Source organism: Anas platyrhynchos, chromosome 1 (genome assembly GCF_047663525.1).
Source record: "Anas platyrhynchos isolate ZD024472 breed Pekin duck chromosome 1, IASCAAS_PekinDuck_T2T, whole genome shotgun sequence".
Lineage (NCBI taxonomy): Eukaryota > Metazoa > Chordata > Aves > Anseriformes > Anatidae > Anas > Anas platyrhynchos.
This window is the reverse complement of record NC_092587.1, coordinates 185,702,687-185,728,839: the sequence shown is the minus strand read 5'-3', so window position 1 is coordinate 185,728,839 and position 26,153 is coordinate 185,702,687. Positions and strand designations below refer to the sequence as shown.

Here is a 26,153-nt window from a genome sequence, read left to right as displayed (position 1 = left end):
TAAAAGGCGCCAAAAGTCTAATGATGCCCTAACTTGTTAAACTGGAATGCTTTGAGAATCACAACATGCTGATATTCCACGAGGGGGATTTGATAATTACATGGTTTGACTGTTTTGACATGAGGGATTTTGAAGAAATGCTAACAAAATTACTCAGCTCTAAAGAATTTCAATAAAAACACCTGTACAGATTTTGTGACCCCCTTAGCAGTTATACATACATAAAGTGAGACTGACATATATATATATATATATAATAATAATCATGATATGTAAGTTTTGAAGAACGAAATAACCAAAATGTGCTGTGAAATGTGCCTGACGACATAAATTAGAGGCAATTCACATTATGAAATGACACATTTCAGAAATCACATCTTGGAGCTTTCCCCAAGACGACGTGTTTTACACCTGCTAGTCATCTTTAAACTTCAGAAAGTGCAGGCAGGAAAGATGAAAATTACTTGGAAGGTGTTGCTTTGTGAAAAGGTTTATCTGATTTTAATGAAGGAACGCAAATCTGCTTCTTGGGCTTGCTTCAGGCAATTATTACTATGTAAAATCTGGCAAAGAGAGACTGATCGGCCAAAAAGGGTTGAAAAAAAAATAAAAAATCAGGCTGGTCTCAATTTAATCTGGTGAGGCATGAAGTTGCAGGTGAAACTCAGCAAGAATTTTTTATTGTTGACCATTTTGCAACACAAACCTCAAATCAGGAGTCCCAAAAGGCCAAAAAAAAGTAAAGATGCAACCCCTCAAAGCAAATGCTTGACTTCTACAGTACTTTAACTTGATGGGTTAGCCTCACACTCCTCCAAAATCTTAGCACTGGCAACAGGAAAAAGAAAAAAAAAAAAGAAATAATAAAGAAAAAACTTCAATACAACTCACTTTTTGAGCAACATGGGAAGGGGAAAGGCTTTTGAGGAGGAAACACCTTGTTTACTGGGAGCTCTGACAAGGTTAGGCCAAAGCCACCCTGCGTTACATGTCTTTGGTGTCCCTGAACTGCCCTGCTTCAGGTGTGGTGATTTTAGGCTAAGAAGTGAATGAATTGCTCAAAATTGATGCTGTCAGATGACAACGCTTCAATCCCACGGAGCCTGGAGGCTGGAGCCCAGCCTTGCTGGCTTATTTCTGTGGATCAGACACTTCTTTATGCATCTTCTTCCAAAACAAGGCCTGTGGATCACGGAGGAGCAGGTGTAGGTGGCAAAGCTCACCTTACAAGCCTGTTTTGTTTGTCTATTTGTTTGTTTGTTGTTTTTTTAAGCTGTACCAAAACAGGACAGAACAAAACCCACCCTTGGCAGCGTCCTGTTTCTGTCAAAGCTTTCCAGTCCACAGACAGGTTCTCCCCCACCCTCGTTCACAGAGCACATTGCCCCATCATTGTTTGGCAGCTGATTAAAGCCATCACGCGAAATATAAATAGGTTTGAGGTTTATTTTTGCCAGTGCTATTTCATTATCATTTCAAAGGCTAACAGCAAGAAATGTAAACAACCTCCTGAGTGCACCTACATAGCTCAACGGGTTCCCTTTAATGCAACGCTTGACAAGACAAAAATAAAAAATAAAATAAAAAAATAATTAATTCTGGTAACAGATTCCTCTCTTCTGCCCCTAATGAATCAGTAACTAAGAGGCTAAGACTTTCAGCCTGGTAGAGTGGGGCTGCACGGCCAGGAAAGGAGCTGTCTGGTGGAGACATCAACTCACGGGATGCCAGTTCCCAGCTCTTTAAACATGATATTCCACCTGCTGAGCAGCAAAAGGTGGTGTTGGTATTCAAGCACATTTATAAGATTTTTCATTTCCTCTTGCAACATAAAAATGTATTTATTGGCAGTAGGAAGGTATTACTCACAAACGGTGAAACCATACAGCAGCTGTAACAGATAGCAAGTGCCAATAAATCTCTAAAGGTGCACAACTTCACTAACACTGTTTTTACCAAATGCTCGGGATAAAGAGCATTTTTGACAAAATCCTGTAACAAGTTCTGTACACAGATGGACATCTTGGAATCAAAGCTAGCATCAAAGATTCTTTTTATAAGCACAGGAATCCATTCTCTTACAACAAATGGCATAAAGAAGGACTTGAGACTGAAATGTCTCTCCCAGGAATGGCATTTCATATCTACCTACAAAGCCAGAATAACTTGGCCACAAGTGAGAAGAAAAGAAGGCACGTTTTTCTGAAACATGCAGAAGTTATTTCTTTCATGAATGCAGGTGCCTGAGAGTTACAATGCTGAAACAACCAGCAAAAGGACCCAAGTGATGTAATTTATCAGGAAACTTTAAGGGTAGCTGTTCTTGGGATGTAAAATGAGCTTCTGCGTGTAGGTGTAATTTTTATCCTCAACCTCACTTAATCCATACCAGATTGTTATTTATTTATACATGTATTTTAAAGCAGCCAAGCCCGATGGTTTCTCATTTAAAAGCTGACTTCTTGGAACACCAGCAGCAATCCCTCTCTGCAGATAAAAAGAGCTTTCATACGAAATTAAGATGTAGTTTATAGTGTATTCCGTGGAATAACAGTAGGGGCTTGAAAAACACATTTGCTCACTGCCTACTGAAAAGAAAGATTTCATTGTAACTTGCGCCATCACTTTCTGCCCAGTCTAGAGGTTTGATAAAAGCAAACACACCGAACAGCCTCAAACTAGTTGCACTAAATTGTTTTCCAAGTACGAGCTGAATTTAAGCAAAGATTGCAGAGAAGCAGCTGAAATGCCTGTGCTATCGCTCAAAAAAACTATGCCCACAAAGTGACCTTAAACAGTAATTTTGGCAAGATTTACAGCTGCAATTCAGAGTAAAACATGTTGCCTCTTTGGAAAGCAAAGTGTTTGGGGTTTGTTGTTTCTTTTGCCAAGGGAGGAAAATAAAAGAAGAAAAAAATAAAGAAGCACTAGGAGTTAACTAGATTTGGGAACCAAGAGGATTTGGGGAAAAAAACAAAAAAAAAACAAACCAAAACAAAACAAAAACCCATACACACAAGGAAGAGGGCTTCTGTTGCTTATTTGTTTCTCACATCTAATGATTTGAGGAGCCTACAAGGTGCCAGAGGGCTTTAGAGCAGAAACCAGCCCCAGACAGATCCTTCTCTTTTCCAGCAATGGAAAAAGTCCTTGGCAATATGGAGAAGCCCTGAATTTGTTGCATACTTATGTATAAGAAAGGACAGCCCAAAAGAGGGTTAAATTCTGCAGATCCTCTTCAACTCTCTTGGTGTTAAAGGCAGAAGCGTAGGGACAGTGCTTGTAGCTGGCATGAGAATGGGAGAAAGGAAAATAACCTAGAAGCACTATAATAAACACCAAAATAAGAGAGATTTCCTAGCTTTTGAATAAGTATTTGCATTTATACAGCTAATTTGGCCGTAGGTCTTATAAATCTAAACCTGTATATTAAGCATGCTAATTGATACACAGTGAGTAGTTCAAAAAATTCTTCCATTTTCAGAAAATACAATCTTTTTTAAAGTTCAAATCTAGCCTTTCACAAAGTTGGCTTGAACGTTAACCTCAACATCAAAACATTTGGAAAAATGTCCCTATCCAAAATAACAACTTAAACTACCAGAATAGAACATAGGAGAAAATTGAAGTCTGACTCAAAAGGAATACATAAACATGATACTTAAGCCTCTTATTAAAAAGTCGTACAAATTTAGGAATATGGTTTTGTACAATGGAATTTGTTCAGGTCTGAATCATCTGTAAGAATTAACTGAATCAAAATCACACAGAAAAAGCCCTACTAATCTTCCCGGATTTTGTTCTGATAAATTGCCTTTGATATTTAGAAGTGGAATTGGCACCTACTTTACTAAACATTACCAAGTTTTCTATTTCAACTGACAGAGAAAAACAGTACAACCCAACATCATCATGCATTTTTTCCTTTAAGGCAGATTATATTCACGGTGTTCAACTTTGAAAGCCACGTTTCCCAAATGAACCTGACTAAACTGAAGGATCGATAAATCATTAATATTTTCTTTGAGCAACAAGGTACCATGAAATACAATTAGTGACCATGAAGCAATCACATTTGTGTCTCTTGCCTCTTATTTCAAGAGTAGCTTGCAGTAACCTTGCACTCTGAGTTGCCTGGTGGATATTATGACATTTCTTCCAGCTTCTATGCTCAAAGGGAGCCAATTATAACAACACTGGAAAACCTGAGTGTGAATGTTTTTAAACTCCCGAAACTAACCAAACATGTTCCATTTCTTAGAAATGCAAACAAGTTATGTAAGTGCTTACTGAGACTCGTTTATATTAATCTATACTGAAAATTACAGTAGCACTGAATTTTATATCTCTTTCCTACATTTAATAATCAGTACCAGGACTTTGCTAGGTTCACTAATCCACACGAAATCAAATTCAAGCTACACAGTTAATGCCATCTTTTATGGCAGCAATGATAATTACTGGTGTTCAGATGTTTGCAAATAAACTTAATTGGAAACTGAAAATCACCATGTACTCAAAATGCACATCCGCATCCCAAGACAAGAGAAGGAATTCAAGATGAGCAGCCTGCGACTGAAAGCTTTTTCCAGCTGACAAACAGGAAAAGCTCGCGATTCTGCTCACGCAGATTTCATGATAATCTTGTGCATTAGGTAAATGAGTATTTCATATATACCTGAAGTGAGCATACATAGTCTTCCGTGTACAAAGAAGTTATGTGTCCTTGCTGTAAATAGCCCTAATGTCACTCAAAGAGATGCCAATAAAGGAAAATGGACTGAAAAGGTGAGGGAAATGGCAGTGAGAAACTAGAAGATGAAGTAAACATGTAGCAGGGGTCTTGCTCGCGTTTTGGCTTTTATAAAAATCTTATTTTTATAAAATAAAAATGCTGCCCAGGGGGGTGGTGGAGTCACCATCCCTGGAAGTCTTCAAAAGACGTTTAGATGTAGAGCTTAGGGATATGGTTTAGTGGGGACTGTTAGTGTTAGGTTAGAGGTTGGACTCGATGATCTTGAGGTCTCTTCCAACCTAGAAATTCTGTGATTCTGTGATTCTTACCAGTTTCATATTGGGGTTATAAAACTAACAAACAGGTAGGCTGTCTCCCCCACCTCCTTCCAAGTGATCGTACAGATCAGAAGTGATTTGCCTAGGGGAAATGAGCAAGAACCTAAGATAATACATGAAAACTGGGAAATATAAAAAAGAAAAGAGAAAAAAGGGAAAAGAGAAAAGAGAGAAAAGAGAAAAAAAAAAGAAGAAGAAAGAAGAAGAAAGAAAAAAGAAAACAGAAAACAGAAAAAAGAAAAAAGAAAGAAGAAAAAAGAAAAAGAAAAGAAAGGGTGGGAGAAGGAACAAGAAAGGCTGCTCATTAATACCTGTACTTCCCTGACATGGACAGTGCACAGGTGTATGTCCTTGCTGTGGGTACAACAACCAGCAAAACCCAGGCAACTCCACGCTCACTACAGACTGCAGGGATGCTGCACGTCCTGCATGTCCGTGGTCCTCTCAGCTCCTGGAAGCATCTGGGGCTTAGAGCAAGATGGAAAACGCTGTGCTGTGAAGATGCACCTGAATGAATTGTTTGAACAAGGCTGGACTGGACTGACATAGCTAATACTACCTGCATTTTGGGGACAGACGCAGGAAAGAAAACCTCTCCCGTGTGACACTGCAGCCACTGTTGTTTCTCCCTCTGGGCCTCTGGTTTGAAGCCCATGGAGATGGCTTGTTGGCCAAAGAGCAGACAAAGCTACCTACCAAGCAACGAAATGTCCCACATGAAACAGCCAACTTCTGAAGCTCAGGGTGATTTAAAAATAATAATAATAATTAAAAAAGAATAAATAAAACAAAGCAGGTAACAACAAAACCTGTGATGAAGTTCATGTGGAATGGAAATGAGAAGACCTCTTCTCAGCCCGGTGACTGAGAAGAGAAGGGTTAGAACATGCACATTCCCCTTTTGCCAAGAGTCACCAGGCACTGTGCTTGTTTTTACAATCACTGCTGACAAATGCTCCCTCTCTGAGTTTTTTTTCTTTAGTGCATTTTGTCTATGTATGTTCAACAGATATGCACAATGCCTACTCTTCTGCGTTTGAAGCTTTTTTGCAGGGACAGGTACATATTTTTCTGAAACCTCTTTCTGCAAAATAAACACGGGTTTTCAAAGTTAAACACAATATGCAATCTGAATTGAAGGCACAAATAATGTTGAGTTGTACACAGGAAATATTTTCTGATATCAGATGCAATTCACTTGAACAGAATCCTTTGAAAGCAGAGGCATTGCCTTTGCATACATTATTTCCTTCCCTACATAATTTTTCACTATTCTCCTCTTGTAATTTCTTAAATCTCTTACCGGTTTAAAAATGTGTTACTTGGTCTAGATGTGCATAATATTTTTTAGCCCTGACTCATGAATTCCATTATGCTTTAGATTTAACATAAATGGTATGCCCGATGTCAATGGTATGTCACAGCTCATGTAGTAAAATAATTAAAAAAAAAACTATTTGCTTATAAAAATATCCTCTAAACTACAGAGAAAACAAAAGCAGTTAAGTGCACCCCTCAAAACAGGTTTAATGTTTGACCATGAGAAAAGTGACATTGCCTTCCACAGAAGGGTGAAACATCTTCATGTAGCAAAGTACCTCATGCAGTCAAGGGAGGCTTTCCTTTGTTGGAAGAATGAAGAGCACTTGTCTACCCAGTTTGAAATATTACTTTATCTGAATTTGACAAGCTTATTTCCCTTTTTCTGTCATGTGCTCTTTTCAGTATTTAAGTGCTTTGAGTAGGAAGGCATAAAAGAGGAGAACTTTAAATCATTAATGGTTCAGAATAAGTCGCCCCCACCTAAAAAACAAAATCCTAGAAAAAAAGCATGGCATAAATACAGAACATATAGTCAACCTGTGAACAGATTCTAAAAAATAAATCTTAAAACAACAACAGAAGAACAGGTCCTGCAGGAGTTTCAAGAGATACATTGTCCATTTGCCTATCTCAAGGCAGAATTAGTGCTGCCATAACTATTCCTGGCAAAGGCTGGTTTAATGTGTTTGTGAACACTTCTGAAAGTGGAAAATACACAACCGCCCCCCAAGCAATCTATGCCAGTGCCAGACTGTTTTTGTTTTGTTTTGACCTAAAATCTGAACTAAATTTCCTTTGTTCCTATTGCACCGTTTCCTTCCTCTTTGCAGGCGTGGCTTGCATTTCTCTCATTCCCCCTCTTGCCTCCTCCCTGTATTTATTTTCTCTTACCTTAAATAACCCCATTTTCTTTCACCTTTACAAGATCTCCACTGACTTGCATTGTCCTCTCTACGTGTTCCCCACCATTCTCGCAGTGTGACGTCCAGAACTGGATCCAGTACTCTGCCTGTGCTCTGTTATGAGCTGCTCATTTCCTAAACTGCTCTACTGTAAGTTTCAAAGCCACCACGACCCCTCTTCCCCCTCTCTCCCCAGTTTATGTGAATCAGTCTAAGTGTGAATCAGTCTAAGTGTGTAAGTATTCATCTACCAATGCCATCATCTGCATGGCTCACCTGTTTTTGAGATGTGCCGCCAGGTCACATCGCTGCATGACTTCCTGACATACCGACGAGAAGGGGCACAGAACAAATAGCTTGTCTAACAGTTTATGAACAAGGATGCTGGACTTTTTGCAGAGTTTAAAGTGGAGTCTTTTTCGATCCAGCGGGCAGAAATCCTTCTCCTGCAGGAAGTTCCTTAGGCACTTGTAGCAGAAAGTGTGTCCGCAGGGAGTGTCCAATGGCTGCAACAAGGGCTGAAGGCAAATGTGGCAGACCAAGTCGTCATCCACTTCGTTCTGGTAGTTGTACAGGTGGTTCTCCCTCGTCCAGTGCTGCTGGCCGCACTCGAAGCACAAGGGGTTCAAGGAGGCATTCTGCTCCACCGCAGCCATCTCGTCACCTGTAGTCCCCATGGTGCAGCTAGGAACGCGGAGTGCTCCTCCTCCTCCTCCTCATAGGATGGGTTTGCTCTGAAAAGGGGGCTTCCCTTCTTCAGTCAAGTGTCACTTTCTGCAGCAAATAAAGAAATAAAAATCATTAATACCAAATGAAGTACGAAAGTTCTCGTCAGACCTATTGACTTGTTTGGGGTTTACCAAAACCCACTAAGGAACAACAGTTAGATCAAGAGAACATTTTTGGTTTCTGTACATTTGCTGTGGAAAAGAGCAATGAGAAAATACACCCGTGTGATTCGTGTTACAACAAACATTTTAGAGCTCTGTGCCAGCTGCTCCACTGCATAGCTTTCACCTGCAAGAGGAGCAGCTTGTTGAGAGCAAGGACATCACGTTATGCAATGTCACACCAGATGCATGCCATCAGCGTCTAGCACAAAACCACTCCACTGAGGAACACTGGTGATATGACCAAGTAATTAAATGTGTTCTTTAATATGCGATTATGATTTTATTCAGCAATCTGGTCCTACTCTTCCTTTCGGATTTTGTGTATTAATGTCAAATATTACACATTAAAGGTCTCAGTATTTTGTACTAAATGTATCAGAAGTGATTGCTTACCCTGTTACTTCCATATATTGAGTATATGCCACCACTTACCTTCAGGTTCTCTCTGTGGATTCATTCCTACACAGCTAAGAGGGGCTGATTCTATGCAGCATGACACATTCGATTTAGTACACAGGCCAGAAGTAAAAACACGGAATAAACTGATTACATGAAGTAAGTGGTTCCAAGCAACTAACCCGTTCTGCTTTGTATCTAACAAAATTCAAATTACAACATTCTCAACGAGACAATAATCACATCAGTCAAAGGACTGGAGATCTGTCACTATGGAATTCATTTTTTAAACTTTAAAAGTTGTTAAACTTTGCCTTAAAATAGCTCCATGGTCAGGAAACTGTACAACCATCAGTCTACAGTTTGAGAAGCTTTACCCCTCCCAACTTTATTTATTCTTCCCTCTTACACAAAATCACATTGCTTGAATCTTGTAACAGGATGATTTAGAAAACAAAACAAGCTTTCTCACATTTTTAAGAGTCCTGCTAATTAGTTAGTTTCAGCAAATGTTCTCAATCACAAATAAAAATCAAATTTGAGCAATTCCTATTTTGTGCCTGAATTCTTTATTACAGCCAAGCAACACTCACGAGAGACTGGCTGTATTCTAACAGAGTAATCGCAAGCTTACAGTGAAATGAAAACTGCTAGTTTTCTAGCAGCACAAGCCCATCATCTTTATCTTTAGCTGCTGAAACGTAGTCATAACCACATTCCCAAATTCATGCAGAACACATGCGTTTCGCTATGTTGTACATTTTAGGAGAATTCCTGTTTTAGTTTTTGCCCCTTAACCTCACACAGCCAAGCACAAGACTTAGAGCACATTTTGCAAGGATTATTATATCCTTTGACGCAAAAAGGATTAAATAGTAATTTGTAATCCAGGATTCTATTCTGCTGTGGAAATTGATGCTCTTCATTGCCCTCCCTTGTAGCAGATAATGTGCACCTTCTGGAAAGGATTTCAGGAGGGAATAGCACAGCAGTTCTTTGTTACTGGAGACTAAGAATGCAAAATGAGACCCCAAAAGAGATTACTCAAAACCAGTCTTAAACGCATTATGTAAAAATTCAAAGATTGGAAAGCAGATAAGGAGCCCAGCACATAGGGCTCTCATGCACAAACTGCAGCTCTCCACCGCATGTTGGGGCTCCCAGATAAGCACCGAAGGAAGGAGACCCACCTAATGGCTCTTTATGAGATGCAAAATAAACCAGCTTGGTGTTCTAGGAAGGCATTGCATTGCTCTGTGACTTTACCAAACGGTTTTGCCCCATGGAGCATTAGGCAAGCCAGCACAGCCAGCCAGCATGTGGTGCCTGATGCTCTGCATGTCAGCGGCACCGGTGGCACAACCAGTGTGCAGAAGGGGCTCAGAAAGCTGGTGTTAAAGATGTGTCCATACATGTGGACAACGATGTGTTATGTGTCCAAACTGCCCATACTACTGATGAAGCACAGGACTCCTCCTTCTCCAAGTAACCAAGATCCCAACATCCCATCCAACATGAGTGAGGCTACAGAAATGTCCTGGCACCATCCTGTGCATTCCAGTTGTGGACCCCTGAGCACTGTGAATTCACAGAACCACAGAAAGGTTTGGGTTGGAAGGGACCTTAAAGCCCACCCAGTTCCACCCCCCTGCCATGGGCAGGGACACCTCCCACCACACCAGGTTGCCCAAAGCCCCATCCAGCCTGGCCTTGAGCACCTCCAGGGATGGGGCATCCACAGCTTCTCTGGGCAGCCTGTGCCAGGGCCTCACCGCCCTCAAGTAAAGAATTTCTTCCTAATGTATAATCTAAACCTACCCTCTCTTAGGAACAGTTCCTTCAAAAGGAACAGGCTTCCAGCACTTCTGTCCCGTGAAGTCACCTGTGGGATAGCTGCTGTGGTTAAAGATACCAGCACCAGGCTTTTGAGAGGCTATAATTAAATCCTTATGCGTGCTAAACTTTTAAAATGGTTACTATAGATCGTGAACAAAAAGTAAAACAAGAAAAGTTATTGAGACAACTGGCTTTCACCATCACATTTTCGATGTGCCCGCCAGCAGTCAGGGTGTGGATGCTCTGCTGGGGGGTGGCAGCCTGGGCTGTGGGCAGGCGTGCTCCACCAGACCTATTTCTGTGGCGGCTGACGTTGCCTCTAGCTGCTTCCCAGAGCCACTGTTGCCAGCGATCAAAAACGATCATATGAGCTAACCTGAGCCCTTTTTCTGCAGCTGATGATCCGAGAGCCCTTCTACCACCTCTCTGTGGGCAGAGCCGTGGTGGTGGCGGTGCCCTGCCAGAAGGGAATGCCAGAGAGATGGCTGTGTTTTTAACCTGTGGGACTCTGCAAAACGAGTGTCTGTTCGTGGCTCAAACGTGCCCTGCTTGTGTGCAGGACTGCTTCTTCTCTACTGGCAGAGCATCTCACGAAAGAAAGACCTGTGCTTTTGGTCCTCCCCTCCAGGGAACTCCTGCTCGCCTCTGGATCTCACAGGGTATTTTCCCTTCTCTTCCCCACACCAGTTCAAACATTGCAGCACAGCTCACTGCCAGAAAGTCCATTACAACTTAGGGATTCAAAAAACAAATGAACATATATACATACACACGCAGAGCACCGAAAACCAAAAAAACCCTGGGGAATTCTTCACCCCAGCACCGCTGCCTGCTTCCTGTGCTGCTGCTGGTTGCATTTCGGACAAGCATATTCAATAACAAAAAAAACATTCACTGGGATTTGTATCGATTGTACACCACAGCTGCCTAATTATCTGTTCCAAGACTTTTCAGGGGCTGTTCCCAGTGCAAAATACCAATCAGTTTACCAAGCCTATGCACACGGTATTTATGGTTTGAGAGACAACAGGGATAGCAAGCTGGGTCTAAACTTCCCCCACGTAGAAGCAACGTACCCCTGAAATACACAACACCAGAGCATTGCCGTTTATAACACAGTGCTTCATCCCTCTTCATACATCCCTTATACTGTTTATCTCTCATATCATGGCAGATTGTCAGCTCCACAGGACGGTATCAGCTCAGGAAAGCTGTGAATGGGAAAAATAGTCTGAATTAAAATAATAATAAAAAAGAAAGGAGGGTAAAAGAGCCAGCCAGGACTGGTTTTCAAGTCATGTAATTCCCTAGAACAGAATTCACCTGGGACTTCATTACGACAGCAGAACAGTGCAGGTGGTGCCCTGCTCTCAGTTTTAAATCACAATTCATTTGGGAACTGGACGAGACTGGACATCCAACTGTGCTTTTTTTTTTTTTTTTTTTATGTATTTTTTATGCAGAGCATGCATGACAGCTACTTTAGTCTGAAAGCAGTAGCCTGATTCATAGGCTTCCTCTAGGTCTGATTTATTGGTTCAACTAACATGCTTTGGAGAAATTTCGCAAAGTTTTCCAAAAGCGTACGGTGTCAGGCTTCATACCCATGTCAGATTTCATGATGCTTATTCCTTCCCTCTGGATGGGAATGATAAAAGAATAAAAATGAAACAACAAAAAAAGCAACATACCACATGCAAAACAGAACTTGTATTATGTTTTTTGTTTGTTTTTCCACATAAGTCACAAATAGGTAACACCAATTTGAAGTTGGAGTTAATGGAAATATGTATTTTGCAATGAATGCTATCAGAGGTTCAAGTAATCTATTCCTAAGCTGTCTTATTAAAAACCTGGAGAGTCAGATCCCTCGATCTGACCATTCAAAATCCCACAAAAATACTGACCGTGCCACAGCAGCAATAAGGGAAAATACCCATCTTCCCAACTAAATCCCTCTTAAAACTATTTTAATAAACCAGTTTCCTGTTCTTTTTAACGTGATACCCTCAAGCAAAATCCAAGATGGGAAAAACAGCCTTTAACAAGTGCCACCCTTAACAAAGTGATTAAACAAAGTGATGGTGAGACAATGCCCACACATCTTTCTTCCCATTTCAAGGCCACCGTGCGCTGGCTGGCTCTTCTTATCCGGGAGGGCTCGAAATTTTGCTGCCTGATGACAGCACAGGGATGCCCTGGCATATCCCCTTCTTATTCCCTGTAGTGGAAAGAAGTTATAAGAACTACTATGAAATATGACCCTGAACTTGTAGAATCATAGAAAAAATAAGGTTGGACAAGACCCCCAAGATGATCTGGTTCAACCATCCCCTACCACCAGTGTCACCCACTGAGCCATGTCCCCAGGCACCACATCCAACCTCTCCTTGAACACCCCCAGGGACGGTGACTCCACCACCTCCCTGGGCAACCCGTCCCAGTGCCTGACTGCTCTTTCTGAGCAGAAATGTCTCCTCATTGCCAACCTGAACCTCCCCTGGCACAACTTGAGGCCATTCCCTCTAGTCCCAATGCCTCACGACGGCACCCTTTCCTCTCCTGGGACATTTTTTCCTGGTAGGCAACGTAGGTCCTCGCATCCTGAGGCCCAACCACACCCTGACATTTTGATTTCCCCTTGCTTTTACCTTCAGCCCCCTCATGACACAGGATGGGGACTGCCACTCCCCATTCCCCTCCCACTTTGCCGCCCTCTCCTCCTCATAACCCCTCTGCTTTAGAAAGTCCCCTGCTTTAGAGACTCCTTCTGTTACAAATAAGGACCTGAAGCATGGGGTGAGCCAAGTGACTTCCCAAAAATCTTCTGGAGAGTTTGGTTTGGGACAACAGGGAAGTATGCTGTGCTGATCCCATGTTTCTTACATATGGGCAGCCTCTGGCACACGTTTGCTCCAAGCCCCGTAGGTTTTGTTTCTTCCACAGTTGCACTCTTTGTTCTCAGTTTCATCCTTCCCACCATGACACATTAATGGGGAAGGATCCAGATGTCCCTGGACCTAATTAGCCAGGTGCTAATGAAGTGCATGCAAACACCCTTTTGACCCCAGCACAGGCAGTGGAAGGGGTGAAGGGGTTCAGGGCTGTGCAGAGCTCTCAGTTGGCTCTGACAGCAGTGAAGGGACAAAGGCAGCGGCTGGGTGCTCCTGGTAGAGCCTCCCCATGGCCTCTGTCCCCACTGGTTGCTTCTTCCTCCTGCACCCACGGGCTTCTGGACCAGGCACGTCCAAGGGGGACACGGGTGCTTGGGCTGCTTTCTGAAGTCACCCATGTAACCGAGTCTGGATGCTCATGCATGGCTGAATCTGGAAGATTTTAACTTAAATTAAAGGGGTGGGATGGGAGAGCTCTGCACGTCCTGTGGATGGCCATGCTCACACCCATCGCTCCCCATGGACGGATGTGGTCCTCCGGAGCCTTCTGCCTGGAGGCCACCGCTCTCTGCAACCTTGGCCACAGTGAGGTCCCTGCTGGCCACGAGGCCACTGCTCCTGTGGGAGCCTCCTCTGGGAACATCAAGCTGCGTGCTGAACGATGATCTCCAGAGGCATGAGAAGTCTATTGCTTTATTGTGGTTAAAAATTGAGAATCAGGATAAGCAGAATGAGAAGAGGAACAAGAATTATATACGGCTATATTTTCTTGGCAGAACTTTTTGAAAAGTAAAAACAAGGTATATGAATGACTGAAAAGGGAAAAGTTTTAAAAAAAATTATGAAGCTTTTTGGAAATATCCTGAAAATGAAATAGTGAGTTATAACTTTTCTAGAAAAACACTTAATGTGTGCTAAATGTTACCAGCCTAAGATTTACTGGCAGCTTCAGATGAACCCTGGCAAGCGTCTAGAAACTATCTGAAATTATCTTTTTATTGTGCTCTTAGACACGTCCTTAGAAAGCCAAACTGTCACTTTGGCCTTACCTGGAATGGCAAACATTGTTGGACCAGATGAATTTACTGGAGATTTGTTCTTTCTTGCCAGTGCTGCCAGAATAACATTAAAAATTCAAGGTGGGAAGGACAATTCATCACAAAATCACAGGATTGTAGGGGTTGGAAGGGACCTTGAGAGATTATCGGGTCCAACCCCCCTGTCAAAGGTTCTCTAGAGCAGGCTGCCGAGGTAGGCATCCAGACAGGCCTTGAATACCTCCAGAGGAGACTCCACAACCTCCCTGGGCAGCCTGTCCCAGTGCTCCGTCACCCTCACCGTGAAAAAGTTCTCTCACATGTTGGTGCGGAACTTCCTGGGCTCCATCTTGTGGCCATTGCCCCTTGTCCTGTCCCCACAAACCACTGAAGAGAGGTTGGCCAAATCCCTCTGTCTCCCACACTTCAGGTATTTGTAAACATTACTTAGATCCCTTCTCAGTCTTCTTTTTTCAAGGCTCAACTCATCCTCTTCTGGCCATTCAGATTTGTATTTACAAGGCAATGCCTAATTGCTCCTATGTACCCATCAATAACTCTGAACAGTAGCATGATCGTCACCCCGGATTTCAGGGAAGGTTTTCTTAATTTCTGAATACTGCAGGATTTCTGAAGTCTGTTCTCAATCTTGCACTACATCCCCATTTCCATGGCACCCCAGCTGGAAAAGACCTCATGTTTTCTAAATTCCCCTTGTTCAAACGCTAGGGTTGCGAACATCATCTCTTAGCAGCCAGGAGTGGATAAACACAAGCCACAGGAGAGGGAAACTAGACAGTGGTTACATTCATGGCTTAAAACCACATCATAACATGAAAAATTAGTCCTTTGTTCCCAGTCCAGCATCCTTCACAGGAATTACAGCATCAGGCTGATGATTCAGAACTGTTTTCAAAGCAGACCATAGTTCGAGTGGACTAACACAAGATAGCAGCAGCTCTGTAATAAAAAATATGAGGAGAATAAATAGCTGGCATGCGGTACTAGAGGGGAAAAATGTTATCCCACGTCTTCCAATAAGCGTGACCTAGCTCATTAGATACAATCTGTGTTTTAATATTAAAGCCATACAGCAAACAAGTGGAGCAGAACCAGCAACTTGCACTGACTGCATAACATCCATGTTAATTATCCAGATGTCTGAGGGCTTCGCTGTCGTCCAGTACAAAAAACCCAACTCTATTCCAGCGCAGGTCTGTGAGAAAGTAGTGCTGCTTGACTCTTGCTTGTTTGAAAACACAAACAAAACCGAATGTTATGATGTCAAAAGATGACATCTGGTAGCTCAAAGTCACAGAAAAAAATAAAAAACAACAGAGAGATGGCATGCGTACAGGAATTAGACTAGGATGGATTTCTCTTAATGCATCAGCAACACTTTCACTGAATCCCGATTATATTTCCCTCTGTGTTTGAAGGTGTTCAGCAGAATGAGTGGAATTTTTGTATTCAAGCTGAATACAGTTGTGCCTGAACACAACTGAACCATTCGGCAGCATTGAGCTAAGAGCAAACCCATCTCCTTGCAGATTTTCCACCCCTCTGCTTGGTTTTTGTCCCACGCGCAGGGGCAATGCCCACGCAGCCAAAGCGCTCGCACCACGCCAGCTGCCGGCACGGCCCCACCGAGAACGAAGCCCTGCTTAAATCTGGCGAAGGACTATTTGGGAAAACGAAGCTGCCTGCAAGTCGGGCTCCCTGCGTTTCCACAGCAACAGGGACGACGGGCTTTAATTACGGCAGCCACTTTCGGCAGGGGTGTCTCTCCGCAGGGCACCTGCTGAATGCGTTCGTGGGCGAAACGCCTCTGCCAAAGCAGGGAAGCCAGCACAGGGACACCCATGCAGTGTCCTCAGACTGAGAAGATTTCAGGGATCCAAGCATCAATCTCAGCATCGAATGAAAAGATGTAAAGGAAGGCGGAACCGTGCACGATGGGACACACAGGACCATCTTTCCATTAGACAGAACATGGATGATGCCCATCTCCCAAAACCACGACTCCAAAAAACCAGGGAACCCTGACACCAGCGGACCGTGGGACGAAATGGGAGGAAGCGGCTCTGCAAGATTAAGGAAGGAGCCAGAAGGTTTGTGCTCAAAGCAGGCAAAGATCATCCAGCAGCCATTTTCTACAGCACAAATGGAATGGTTTCTATTTTGAGAGCGGGAGATTAAAATAGCTTTAGTTTAGTCAAATCAGTCTCAAACGAGACAGGGAGGATGAGGATTGTAACCATATGAAAAATCAATTCTTTATAGAAAATACAGGGCTACATCAGATAAATCACCTCAAAATAGATGAAAAAGAGACAAGAACATGAATCTTTAATGAAGACACATCTACACATCAAAAAAATACAGAGATTAAACTTTGAATATTCATACTGAACAAGAGGAGCTCTGAAAAAGGAACGGAGTGAAAGGCACAAATCAAGCTACAGGAGAGCAAACCCTGTGTTTCCTGATGGTCAGGAAAAGGGGCTTTGGAAGCCCTCAGAAGGAAATGGGAATTGAGTTTGCTTCTTCCCTTGCCAGCAGGGACAGCAACCAGCAGCCTTGGGCACAAGGATTTGCTCTTCTCCGCTCCTGGGTCACACACCAGCCATGGGCACCACAGGTTTGCAGCTTGTAGGCCTGATCCTACACAAAACCTCCTCCAAGCTCCTACATACATCCTTTTTGGGGTTTCACAGCGGTGAAAAATAAACAAAGAGAAGCGAAGTGGAATGAAAGTGGGAATAATGCATGCTTACCTGTGGTAGAGCTAAAGACAGATTTCCTTCCCAGCACAAAGAGCATAGCAAAAGCAGTATTTCATTACCACTGCTGTAACAGGTGGGCTTTTACATCCAGTGAGAGTGAAAAAAAACCACCTCAACAGTCAGAAATTAACTGCAAGCAGTCAATAAATGAGGCTTTCTTCTCACTTACGGAGCAGAGGAGAAAGGCAAGAAAGAGCAGAACATGTGCTTACCCAACATGGTTATTTTCTGCAGTGCAATCTGTCCAGCAGCCCTTGACATATGTGCCACCCTTTCTGTTTGGAGAGATGGAGGCAGCAGAAAGCTGTCGATCAAGATGCTAAACCTTCTGTAAAGCCCTCCCCGGCGCTCTTTGCCCTGAAATGAGGGCTTCCATGGATGAACAGAAAACACTTAACTAGATTAAACATAGCCAGTTCCTGGCTACGCACAGATACAATTTGATTTGATTAATATAAATTTTAAGGAGCTGAGGCAATTCAAAGAACATAAAGAAGGATGAGGTGAGCCATGTTCCCTTTCCCTGCTTATCTGTACAGCAAGCCCCAGTCACTATGGGTGTGAACGGAGGAAAATCAAGGAGACAGCAACGCTCTTGGATTATTCTCAGAACAGCTTTGATGACAAAGAAAAGCTGGGGGTGGATGGGAGGAAAGAAGGATAAAAGAGCTTTTGGGATAGTTAAATCGCAGGACTATCTATTTTCGGGGAGGCAAAGCTCTTCCTTCAGGGGTATGCCATCTTATTTGACGTGCCACATCTGATGTCCCCCGTCAACCACAGCTCCACACCGTCAACCACAACACCATGATGCTCCCAAGCAGCCCTTTAAGCCAACCAAATAATTCAACAATGAAGGTGTGCCCTACTGAACGAGAGAAAAAGAAGAATTTCTCTCAAAACGAGTTTTTCCTCAGAGCCAAGGGCTCCCTCCCACGTGGCGGCGCGTGCCAAAGGGCCTCCAGGAGCCTGCAGAGCCTTTTGGACAGCCGATGCCAAGAAGTGTGAGCCAAAGGGCCTCCAGAAGCCCACAGAGCCCTTTGGATGGCCAACAATGAGCAGAAGCAACCCACAGGTCCCTGAGAAAGCTCAGAGGATGGTCTGGACAGCAGGGCCAGGGCTGAGGCCTCCACCTGCCAAGCAGAGCCCCCACACTCCAGCCGCATTGCTTGGAAAGCCACAGCAATCACCAAAACCAGCCTGCCCGGCCTCCAGACAGCCCTCATGCTCCCTAATAACAGAAAACAGAAATCACCACACCAGGACGGGGGCAGCTCTTCAAAACAGAAGGAAAATGAATCCACCTTCTGAAGTCGGCAGTCAAAACAGCATTTATCTCAAGCTCCCTGCCTAGGCACAATTAGCCTGAGCCAGCTTCGCAGCTCGACTTACCCTCCTGCTCTCCTATATTTATTCAAAACACCCCCGTGTTGCTTTATAGGACATCTGTCTGTCAGAAAAACAAAAAAACAAAAACGCTCCCATCAAGATCTTCTGCTTAAGCTCTCTACATGTACACGTATCATACCTTGGACACAGACTGTGTGCAGAGATACTGAAAACAAATGGCTCCATGCATAATCAGGATTTACATAACAACAGCAAGTTAGATGTAGAAGTTGTAGTCTCAAACATTACCTTGAACAAAAAAAAAAAAAATCATTTAAATATTTTGTATGTAAACAGCTCTTTGCATACACAGTGTGCTAGAACCTGATCTGGGGCCTTTAGACAGGGCTCGGGGAGGGAAGTGGCTGTGGAGCTATGTGAAGTCAAGGCTGGTTATACAAATAAACTTGACAAAGTATATGGAAGCAAAGACAACACTGCATTTGTTTTTTAGTTAAACTGTGAGAGTCGTATATCCTCCACTTCAGTCCTTGTAATTCCACAGCCACAAGGACAGACTGGAGATAGCATTTGTTGAATGAAAACAAAACACAGAACAACCACATTTTTTCCTAAAGCACTTCCATTGTCCCTAACCATGTTTGCAGCATGTTTATTTCAATTATTTTTCATATTATCTTGGCTGCCTGCATGTTAAATATATATGCACACACAAACATATATATGTATAAACGGAATTTCAGCACTGATCAAACAGAGAGCCTTTTACAGTGCATTTATGCATCTGCCTGAGGTGCAGTTTGGCTGCTGCAGCATCTCCCCTGAATCCTGTTACAGTGTTCTTGGAAAGAAACTACTTCGGCAGAACTGTCAAAATCCAGTCGTTTAAGATTCAAGTGAAAACATCAGCAAAGATGCATAGTATTAGCACCACATAGCAATGAGTGGTATGAGTGACAGGGGCTAAATATTAAGCAATCATCTTCTACCTCCCCCTTACAAAATGAAAAACGTGGAGGAGTAAGCGCTGAACTGCTGTTAAAGCATTTCTGCTCACTTCCTTGGTAGGCTCATTCTTTGTTTAAACAAAAAAAATAGGATTCTTAAAGGCAGACAAATCAAAATCATTACCGTCTAAAACAGTAATACAAATTATAATAAAATCAAAGGAAAAAATGACACTAAAGACACGTAATAGGTGGCACCTATGCAAAACCCCAAACTGGTAGCCACATGCAGAAATTAGGGATTTATATACACAAAGAATTAAACGAGAATACAGTTGTCCAATAGAAGTACAAGGGGACTCCAAGAAGGGTGCTCATCCTACAAGCAAAGAGGGGAAGGGTCAAGAGGAGTCTGGTGGGGTTAGGACGTATCACAGGACAGGTTTCCAACCACAACCCTTGTCCAGCAAGCAAAAAGTAAGTCATTAAAAATCAAAGGCCTAGAATTATGAAAGAAAAATACACTTAGTTTTTCGTAGACTTAATAATTAATTTGCAAAACATATAGAAGGCACTTACTTCAGTCGGAAACTCTGGTTCACCACATTTTGGGAAGAGAAGGGGAAAGGAGTGACACGCTCAAACGCCCCAACAGATCGGATGCTCCAAAGCCTAACTTCAGGCACCAGTTTTCTGTGCCCGTGGTCAAAATGGCTCCAGCAAGAGAGGCTGACAGAAGCATGCTACCTTGGGAAGGAGCCAACCTGCTTCTCCTCCTCCTCCTCCTCCTTCTCCTCCTCCTCGTCACTGCCCAATCTCTTCTCAGCATGCCGAAATTTCACATTTGAGATTCTGTGGGGGATGATACAGTTTTCCCTTCCTCATTTATTCTATCTATTCAACCCTTAAGAACTAGCTCTTAAACTACCAGCCTCACTTTGAAGGATATTACTTCATTAGCATTGCTTTTGGAAAAAGGTCTTTAAGAGACAGACAATTCAGCCTCAGGAGTACCTAGCCTCTTTGCATTCCCTAACCACAGTGCTCATTTTCCAAGCCAAGCACTTCTCAACAAGTTAGGTTAGGCTCACAGAAATAAAAAATTCAAACTCTCAGGTATTTCCATTTTTTTTTTTTTGTTACTCCCAGCCCATGCTAAATGTTTTCACGTATTTTATGCCAGACACTTAGACGAAACGTTTTGTAAACCTTTAAACCCTTTTTTTGAATTGCTACACCAAGCAAGAAACCCTACCAGGCAAAGCTCCTTGTGTACTAGTATCTGTAGAAAGTATCTGTAGAAGAAAATGCTGTCCCCTTGACATAAAGACCAACATCCACATGGGAGATCTCTAACCCTTTTCATAAAAAAAAGAGCAGTCCTGTGTGTCAAGACAATGAGACCCTAGAAATGCCATACACCATCTAGCCCTGCTGTAGACACCAGCCTACTCCTCTTAAAAGAAAAAACAACGGTAGCAGCTCTGTTAATAATGTCAGGTTAGCTTAATAAAACAGCATAAGCAGGTGATGGAGTATTTGGAAATACTCTGAAGCATTGGAACAGGCTGCCCAGCAGTGTCCCTATCCCCAGAGGTATTTAAGAAATGTGTGGACATGGCACTAAGGGACATGATTTACTGATGGGACTTGCTAATGGTTGGACTTCATGATCCTGATGATTCCCTGATTCAGTGAAAATAACGAAATTCCAGGCTTCTGTGCTCCCGTGAGCAACAGGGGACTACATAAGGCTGGGAACTAGTCAGAATTTCACCTGCAAAATACGAGTTCTTAAAATCCAGGTCTTGTCAGAATGGACTCCAACTTGCTACCAGGTTCAGAGCAGTCTCGAGCCTCACAGAAATAGTCCAGTGGGTCAGAAGGACTCAACCCCAGATCACCTTCACCTGTCAGTCACCAACAAGACAAGGAGTAACTAGAAAACGAGTGAGCACTTCATCCTGAGACAGGTCCTCTCTCTATTAAGCTTGTAATAATAGAAGTATAAGGGAATACACATCAAAAAATCTGCTCTATAGTTTCCATACTGACACAGTTAGGGGTCAGAAAAATACCTCCCATTTCTGTAAACAGCTGTTTAGTATTTAAAAAAAAAAAAAAAAAAAAGCAACCTTGATTTTCACATGCTTTGGGAGTTAAAAAGTTAAGCATTCAAATTTAAGTTTAATGAACCCAAAAGTGGGCATATAGGATAATTAAAAGCCCTTTCTGCCCCTTTTATGTGCAGCTTGACAACCAGAAGTGCAGTCAAGAACATGATGAGATTTTCATTCAAAAGAGACATCTTACTGTAAAAGCAGCACTCAGCCACAGACAACGCTGCTTCTTATTATCAGTCATGTGGGATGAGAAGAGAGAGACAAGAAATAAATTCCAAGGCAACTAGGCTGCCTCCAGGTATTGAATGCTGCTGCTGCAAAAAAAATAATACATAAGGGTCCTGAAGAGGCCATCCAGCTGAAAAATTTTAACATGGAAAAGGTAAAATCCTAGAAGTTACCCTAGAAACCTACTACAATAATGTAGCATGCTTTGGCTCAGGGAAGTAATCTGCATGCATTTCCCTTTATGAACTTCAGAACTGGAAATATGTGAAATGGGATCTACTGCTTGTCCATACAAACTGGTTTAACCGAACATGAAATTTTCGCTAAGTTTAAAGCCAGAGCTGATATTTCCTTTGTTCTTGGAGCATGTTCTGTTGCTTCGGCTTCAGTCAATGCTTTGTATCAGAAATAAATAGAAGTAAATCTGAACCTTAAAAGGTTTACAAAGAGTCTTGTATTTTTCACCAATTAAAATAAAATCACTGCAACTTTCCCATATGCTAACAAAAGATGGATTTTTTTAATTATTATTTTTTTAATGCTTGGTTTGGAGAAGAGCACTCCTGCTGGGATGCCAGCTAGCTGGAGACACACCTTCTCCACTGCCCTCCCTACTCCTTTAGGATGTGGGAATGCACACAGGGATATCCTTTGCTCCAACACACTCCCATTTAGCTGCAAACTGGGGGTCAAAGCATACAATGAACTACTGTGTGTACAACATCACACACAGTTAATTCAAAATACCTATACGCTATAGCTCTTAACCTTCATTTTTCCTATCAACACATTCTGCAAGTAAGCAGAGTTAATAATAAAAAACCAGCATGAATGATCTTTTGTTTTTTGTTTTATATTTAAAAGTACCTTGAAGCTTTTTGTTTTAAAGAAGTCTTTACCAGGGGGACCCCTGTTTCTCAAAGTTTGCACTGCACAAAGCACAATGAAACCAGGAGTCCTCGCTGTAAGGCGGGGTTATAAGGCTAGCTGGAAGTTTAACGGCGTTTCTAGGATTTCTATGGGAAAGCCTCACGGATAACTGTACAACTATAACCACATATGTATCCTAGGAGACCAAAGAGCTTTCGTATTTAAGAGCTTATTTCCCAGCCACGCTCTCAATACCCATCTCATGCATTTATAGCCGATACAAACAGCTGTGAGAAAGGAAGGAGTTGCTTTAATTTCAGCCAGAACATGCACTGACCTTTGCTTGCATCAGCACAAACAGTTCATTTTATTTCACTGCTACGTCTTTGTCACCTTCAGACTGAAAGGATGTCATAAATCCCTTGTAATTCATGAAATGTGCTTTTAAACTTGGATTTTACAACTAAGCAAAGCTCAAATTCTTAAATCTTTAAGAAGACAATTAGTATACGCACATGTAAATCACCAAAAAGCAGCCTAGTACAAGTGAAATTTAGACTCCTGACCACAGCCTTTTTGCAAAGCATCACCCTGTTAAACACAACATTTCAGAGAAACATCCCATTTAGGAAAGATAAATGTAAAAATAAATAAACAAACAAATAAACAGAAAGCATGAAACAGTTAATTCGAGACAGACTCACTTTACACTTTGGCTTAGAGAAGCCTACACACTCGAAACGGGCTGAATTCAGAGTATTTCCTGCGTTTCTTGTTTGTAATTCTCGCCAGAGGGTCTAGCCTGCAATTAAGCCCTCTGGAGAAGAGCATCTTCCAGAAGGCAGAGCCTGGAAACACCCAGGTACGATTAATTCCTCACCAGCCCCCGGCCAGCAGGGAGGCAGCTGGCACTGAGGATCCGTCACAAAACCTTTGGCAGCCCCTCTCCCTCCTCGCTTTTTCTTACCCTTTTTGCTCCTGAATTTGGAGGAGGAGAGGAGGGAGGCCAGCATACCTGCACAGGGCACGGAGACCACGCTGCTGTTCTCACGGAGGAGGAGGAGGGTAGCACATGACGACAGAGAACTTCAAGGAAAAAGGTTGTCAGCAGGCTGGTGGACCCAAATGAATTCGCCAGCGGGCAATCAAAAAGGAGGACCGGCCCCTTACAACCGCTGGAGCATCTCGCAGGGTTTGCTTTACTTACAGCAGGGAATCCATCTGCTCGCCTCCCCTCACGTGAATAGCTGGGGCCGTAGCAGCAGCCAGCATAAAAGATCCGCAGGCGTTCTCTTACGCCGTGTCCTTTTCAAATACCAACCCTAACATTAAAATTAACTGCAGGCTGAAATGTCGTCAGCAATTTCTCCCGAATGCATAATGAAACAGGGCTACTATATCTGGCGCCTTACTTCTTTTTTTTTTTTAAGCACTCCCGGAGAGCATGTGTGGGTATCACACACACAGGAATAGTTCCAATAACTCCACGCATAGAGCAGAGCAGCTTTACGGCACACGCAGGGCATTTCAAGCCCCCGTCACGCTGTCCCTGAGCTGCAAACCATATGCAAAGCCTGCTCCAGACACGGCGTTTCCAGGAAAAAACAGCAAACTGGATTATATAATCTTATTTCTTATCTCCTCCTCCTGAAGAAAATTGTATTATGAGAAAATAAAATTTGAAGTTAAAGTTTTAAAATGTTTCCCAAACCAAGCTTACTTTAATAATTTTCAGTTTCTGTGGGTTTATAATTCAGTATCTTGATACTAGATGGGTGTTTGGTGCAGAAAGTGTACATCTTGAATTATTCTGCTTTTGTCCAAAAAATAAATAAATCTATTTTTCTTTCAAAGTAATTTCCCTGTTGTTTTCTTTTTCTTTTTTTTTTTTTGAATGATAGATGTCATGAATATTTGCAGACCCACAAACTACAAACCACTGTGCTCCACAGTGGCCACTACTTCTATAAAATCCAGGATGCTGGGCTTCAGTAACCCCATTTTCAAGTTGAATACCTAAATATTACTATCCCATTTTACTGTACCTAATAGAAATGCCATGCAGCAGTCTACTGCCACCTAAATATGGTAACTGCCACATCCCTCATGGAAATGTCCCCTTCCTTCACTTATATTGTTCCATCAAGTGGGGAAAAAAAAGCCCTAAACTTACAAACGAGATAAAAATTAGCAGCAGATGAACGTGCTCCAGATGAGAAGGGTTCAGCTCGATGGCTCAATGGATGCTTCAGAAGACTTCAGGGTGGCTTTATACCATCCTCTGTCTGAGAAAGCACGATTACAAAGCAAATTGCATTTTGAAACCGTACCGAAACTGCTTTTCTCAACTCTTTTTTGGCTTGATGTGGTCTTAAATAAATGAAGGTAGATAAACAGCATAAAGAAGACCGATGTTGTTTTGGTTCATGGGGAAGAGCTGCATGGTCTAGAGGAGACAGCAGCCCTGGTGGAGCCACCAGCCCCGTGGAATAACTTGTCAATAACCCGTCAGATGAGAAGCGAGGGCCATCCTGCTCCTTCCTGTAAGATAAAACCTGCAGTGGTATTTCAAAGACCCAGGGAGTGCTACAGAAACTTTACACATCTGTTCGAGACGTTTACAGCGGCACTTAAGTGACAGCCTCGCTGGTATTTACACCAGGCTAGGGGGTTTTGTTTGGTTTTGGGCATTTGACAGGAACACACTATCTCATCCAGGAACCAATATAAATTAATCCTGGCAAAAGCATGCAGTTGTTAGCACACCTTCTCGGGGCTTCCTTTAGCACGCAAGTGTCATTAACTAAAAAACCCAACAGCCATGTCTGTAAGTGATTGCTATGATTTTTTTTTTCTAGGATTTTTAGGACAGCGAGTATGGATCTTATCCATACTGTGAAACAGTCCAGCAAAACTTTGCACAGCAATGTGAGTAAAACCAGGGTCCTCACCTCCATCAAGCTACATGGACATCCTGGTTTTGAGCCCCAAAATTGCTTTCCAAAGCCACGAAATCAAAAGAGCTGGATGGTTTAGGGGAACATGTCCTCTTTGAGCAATGAACCTACTCCCTTCATTGACATGGAGTTATCTCGTGGACTCTGCAGACCTAGCAGTGCTTTGCAGTCAGGAAAATTCAGATTTTAAGTTTTGATTTCAAGCAAGCATGTAACGTGATCACAGCATTTAACATCCCAATGAGCAGCTAATGAGATTTTATTAAAACAAACAAACAAAACCACCCGTATTATACTACCCTCAATAAAGAAATAGCTATTTCCTAAGAAAGAGGTAAACAACTTTGACCCTCATTAAAAAGTTGAGAAATGTCCACACCATCACTAAAATATAATTAATACGCATCCTTTAGAAGAGTCCAAAGGACCAATTTAATTAACCACCCGCTGATTTCATAAATGACAAGAACACAGAAAGGTAATGGCACCTTATAATTGAAAAAGTCCCGTTGATTTAGCTAAGCAATTGTACTGCTCT

General features: G+C 42.5%; 1 protein-coding gene across 5 annotated transcripts in view; it reads right to left on the bottom strand.

Moving 5' to 3' along the window:
• Window positions 1–26,153, bottom strand: part of LNX2 (ligand of numb-protein X 2) — a 59,678-nt gene that overhangs the window by 18,717 nt on the left and 14,808 nt on the right. Inside the window, exons 2-3 of one of the 5 annotated variants that reach the window (XM_038174966.2) lie at window positions 11,500–11,634; window positions 7,575–8,072 (exon numbers count right to left, since the gene is read on the bottom strand). In XM_038174966.2, the coding sequence (XP_038030894.1) occupies window positions 7,575–7,975 (401 nt within the window). In that variant the 5' untranslated portion in view covers window positions 7,976–8,072; window positions 11,500–11,634. Of the gene's footprint in view, window positions 1–7,574; window positions 8,073–11,499; window positions 11,635–20,016; window positions 20,214–23,673; window positions 23,808–23,865; window positions 23,885–26,153 lie in introns of those variants that run through there. The other 4 variants (XM_072032655.1, XM_021276732.4, XM_005026136.6 and 1 more) reach the window with 4 other exon arrangements.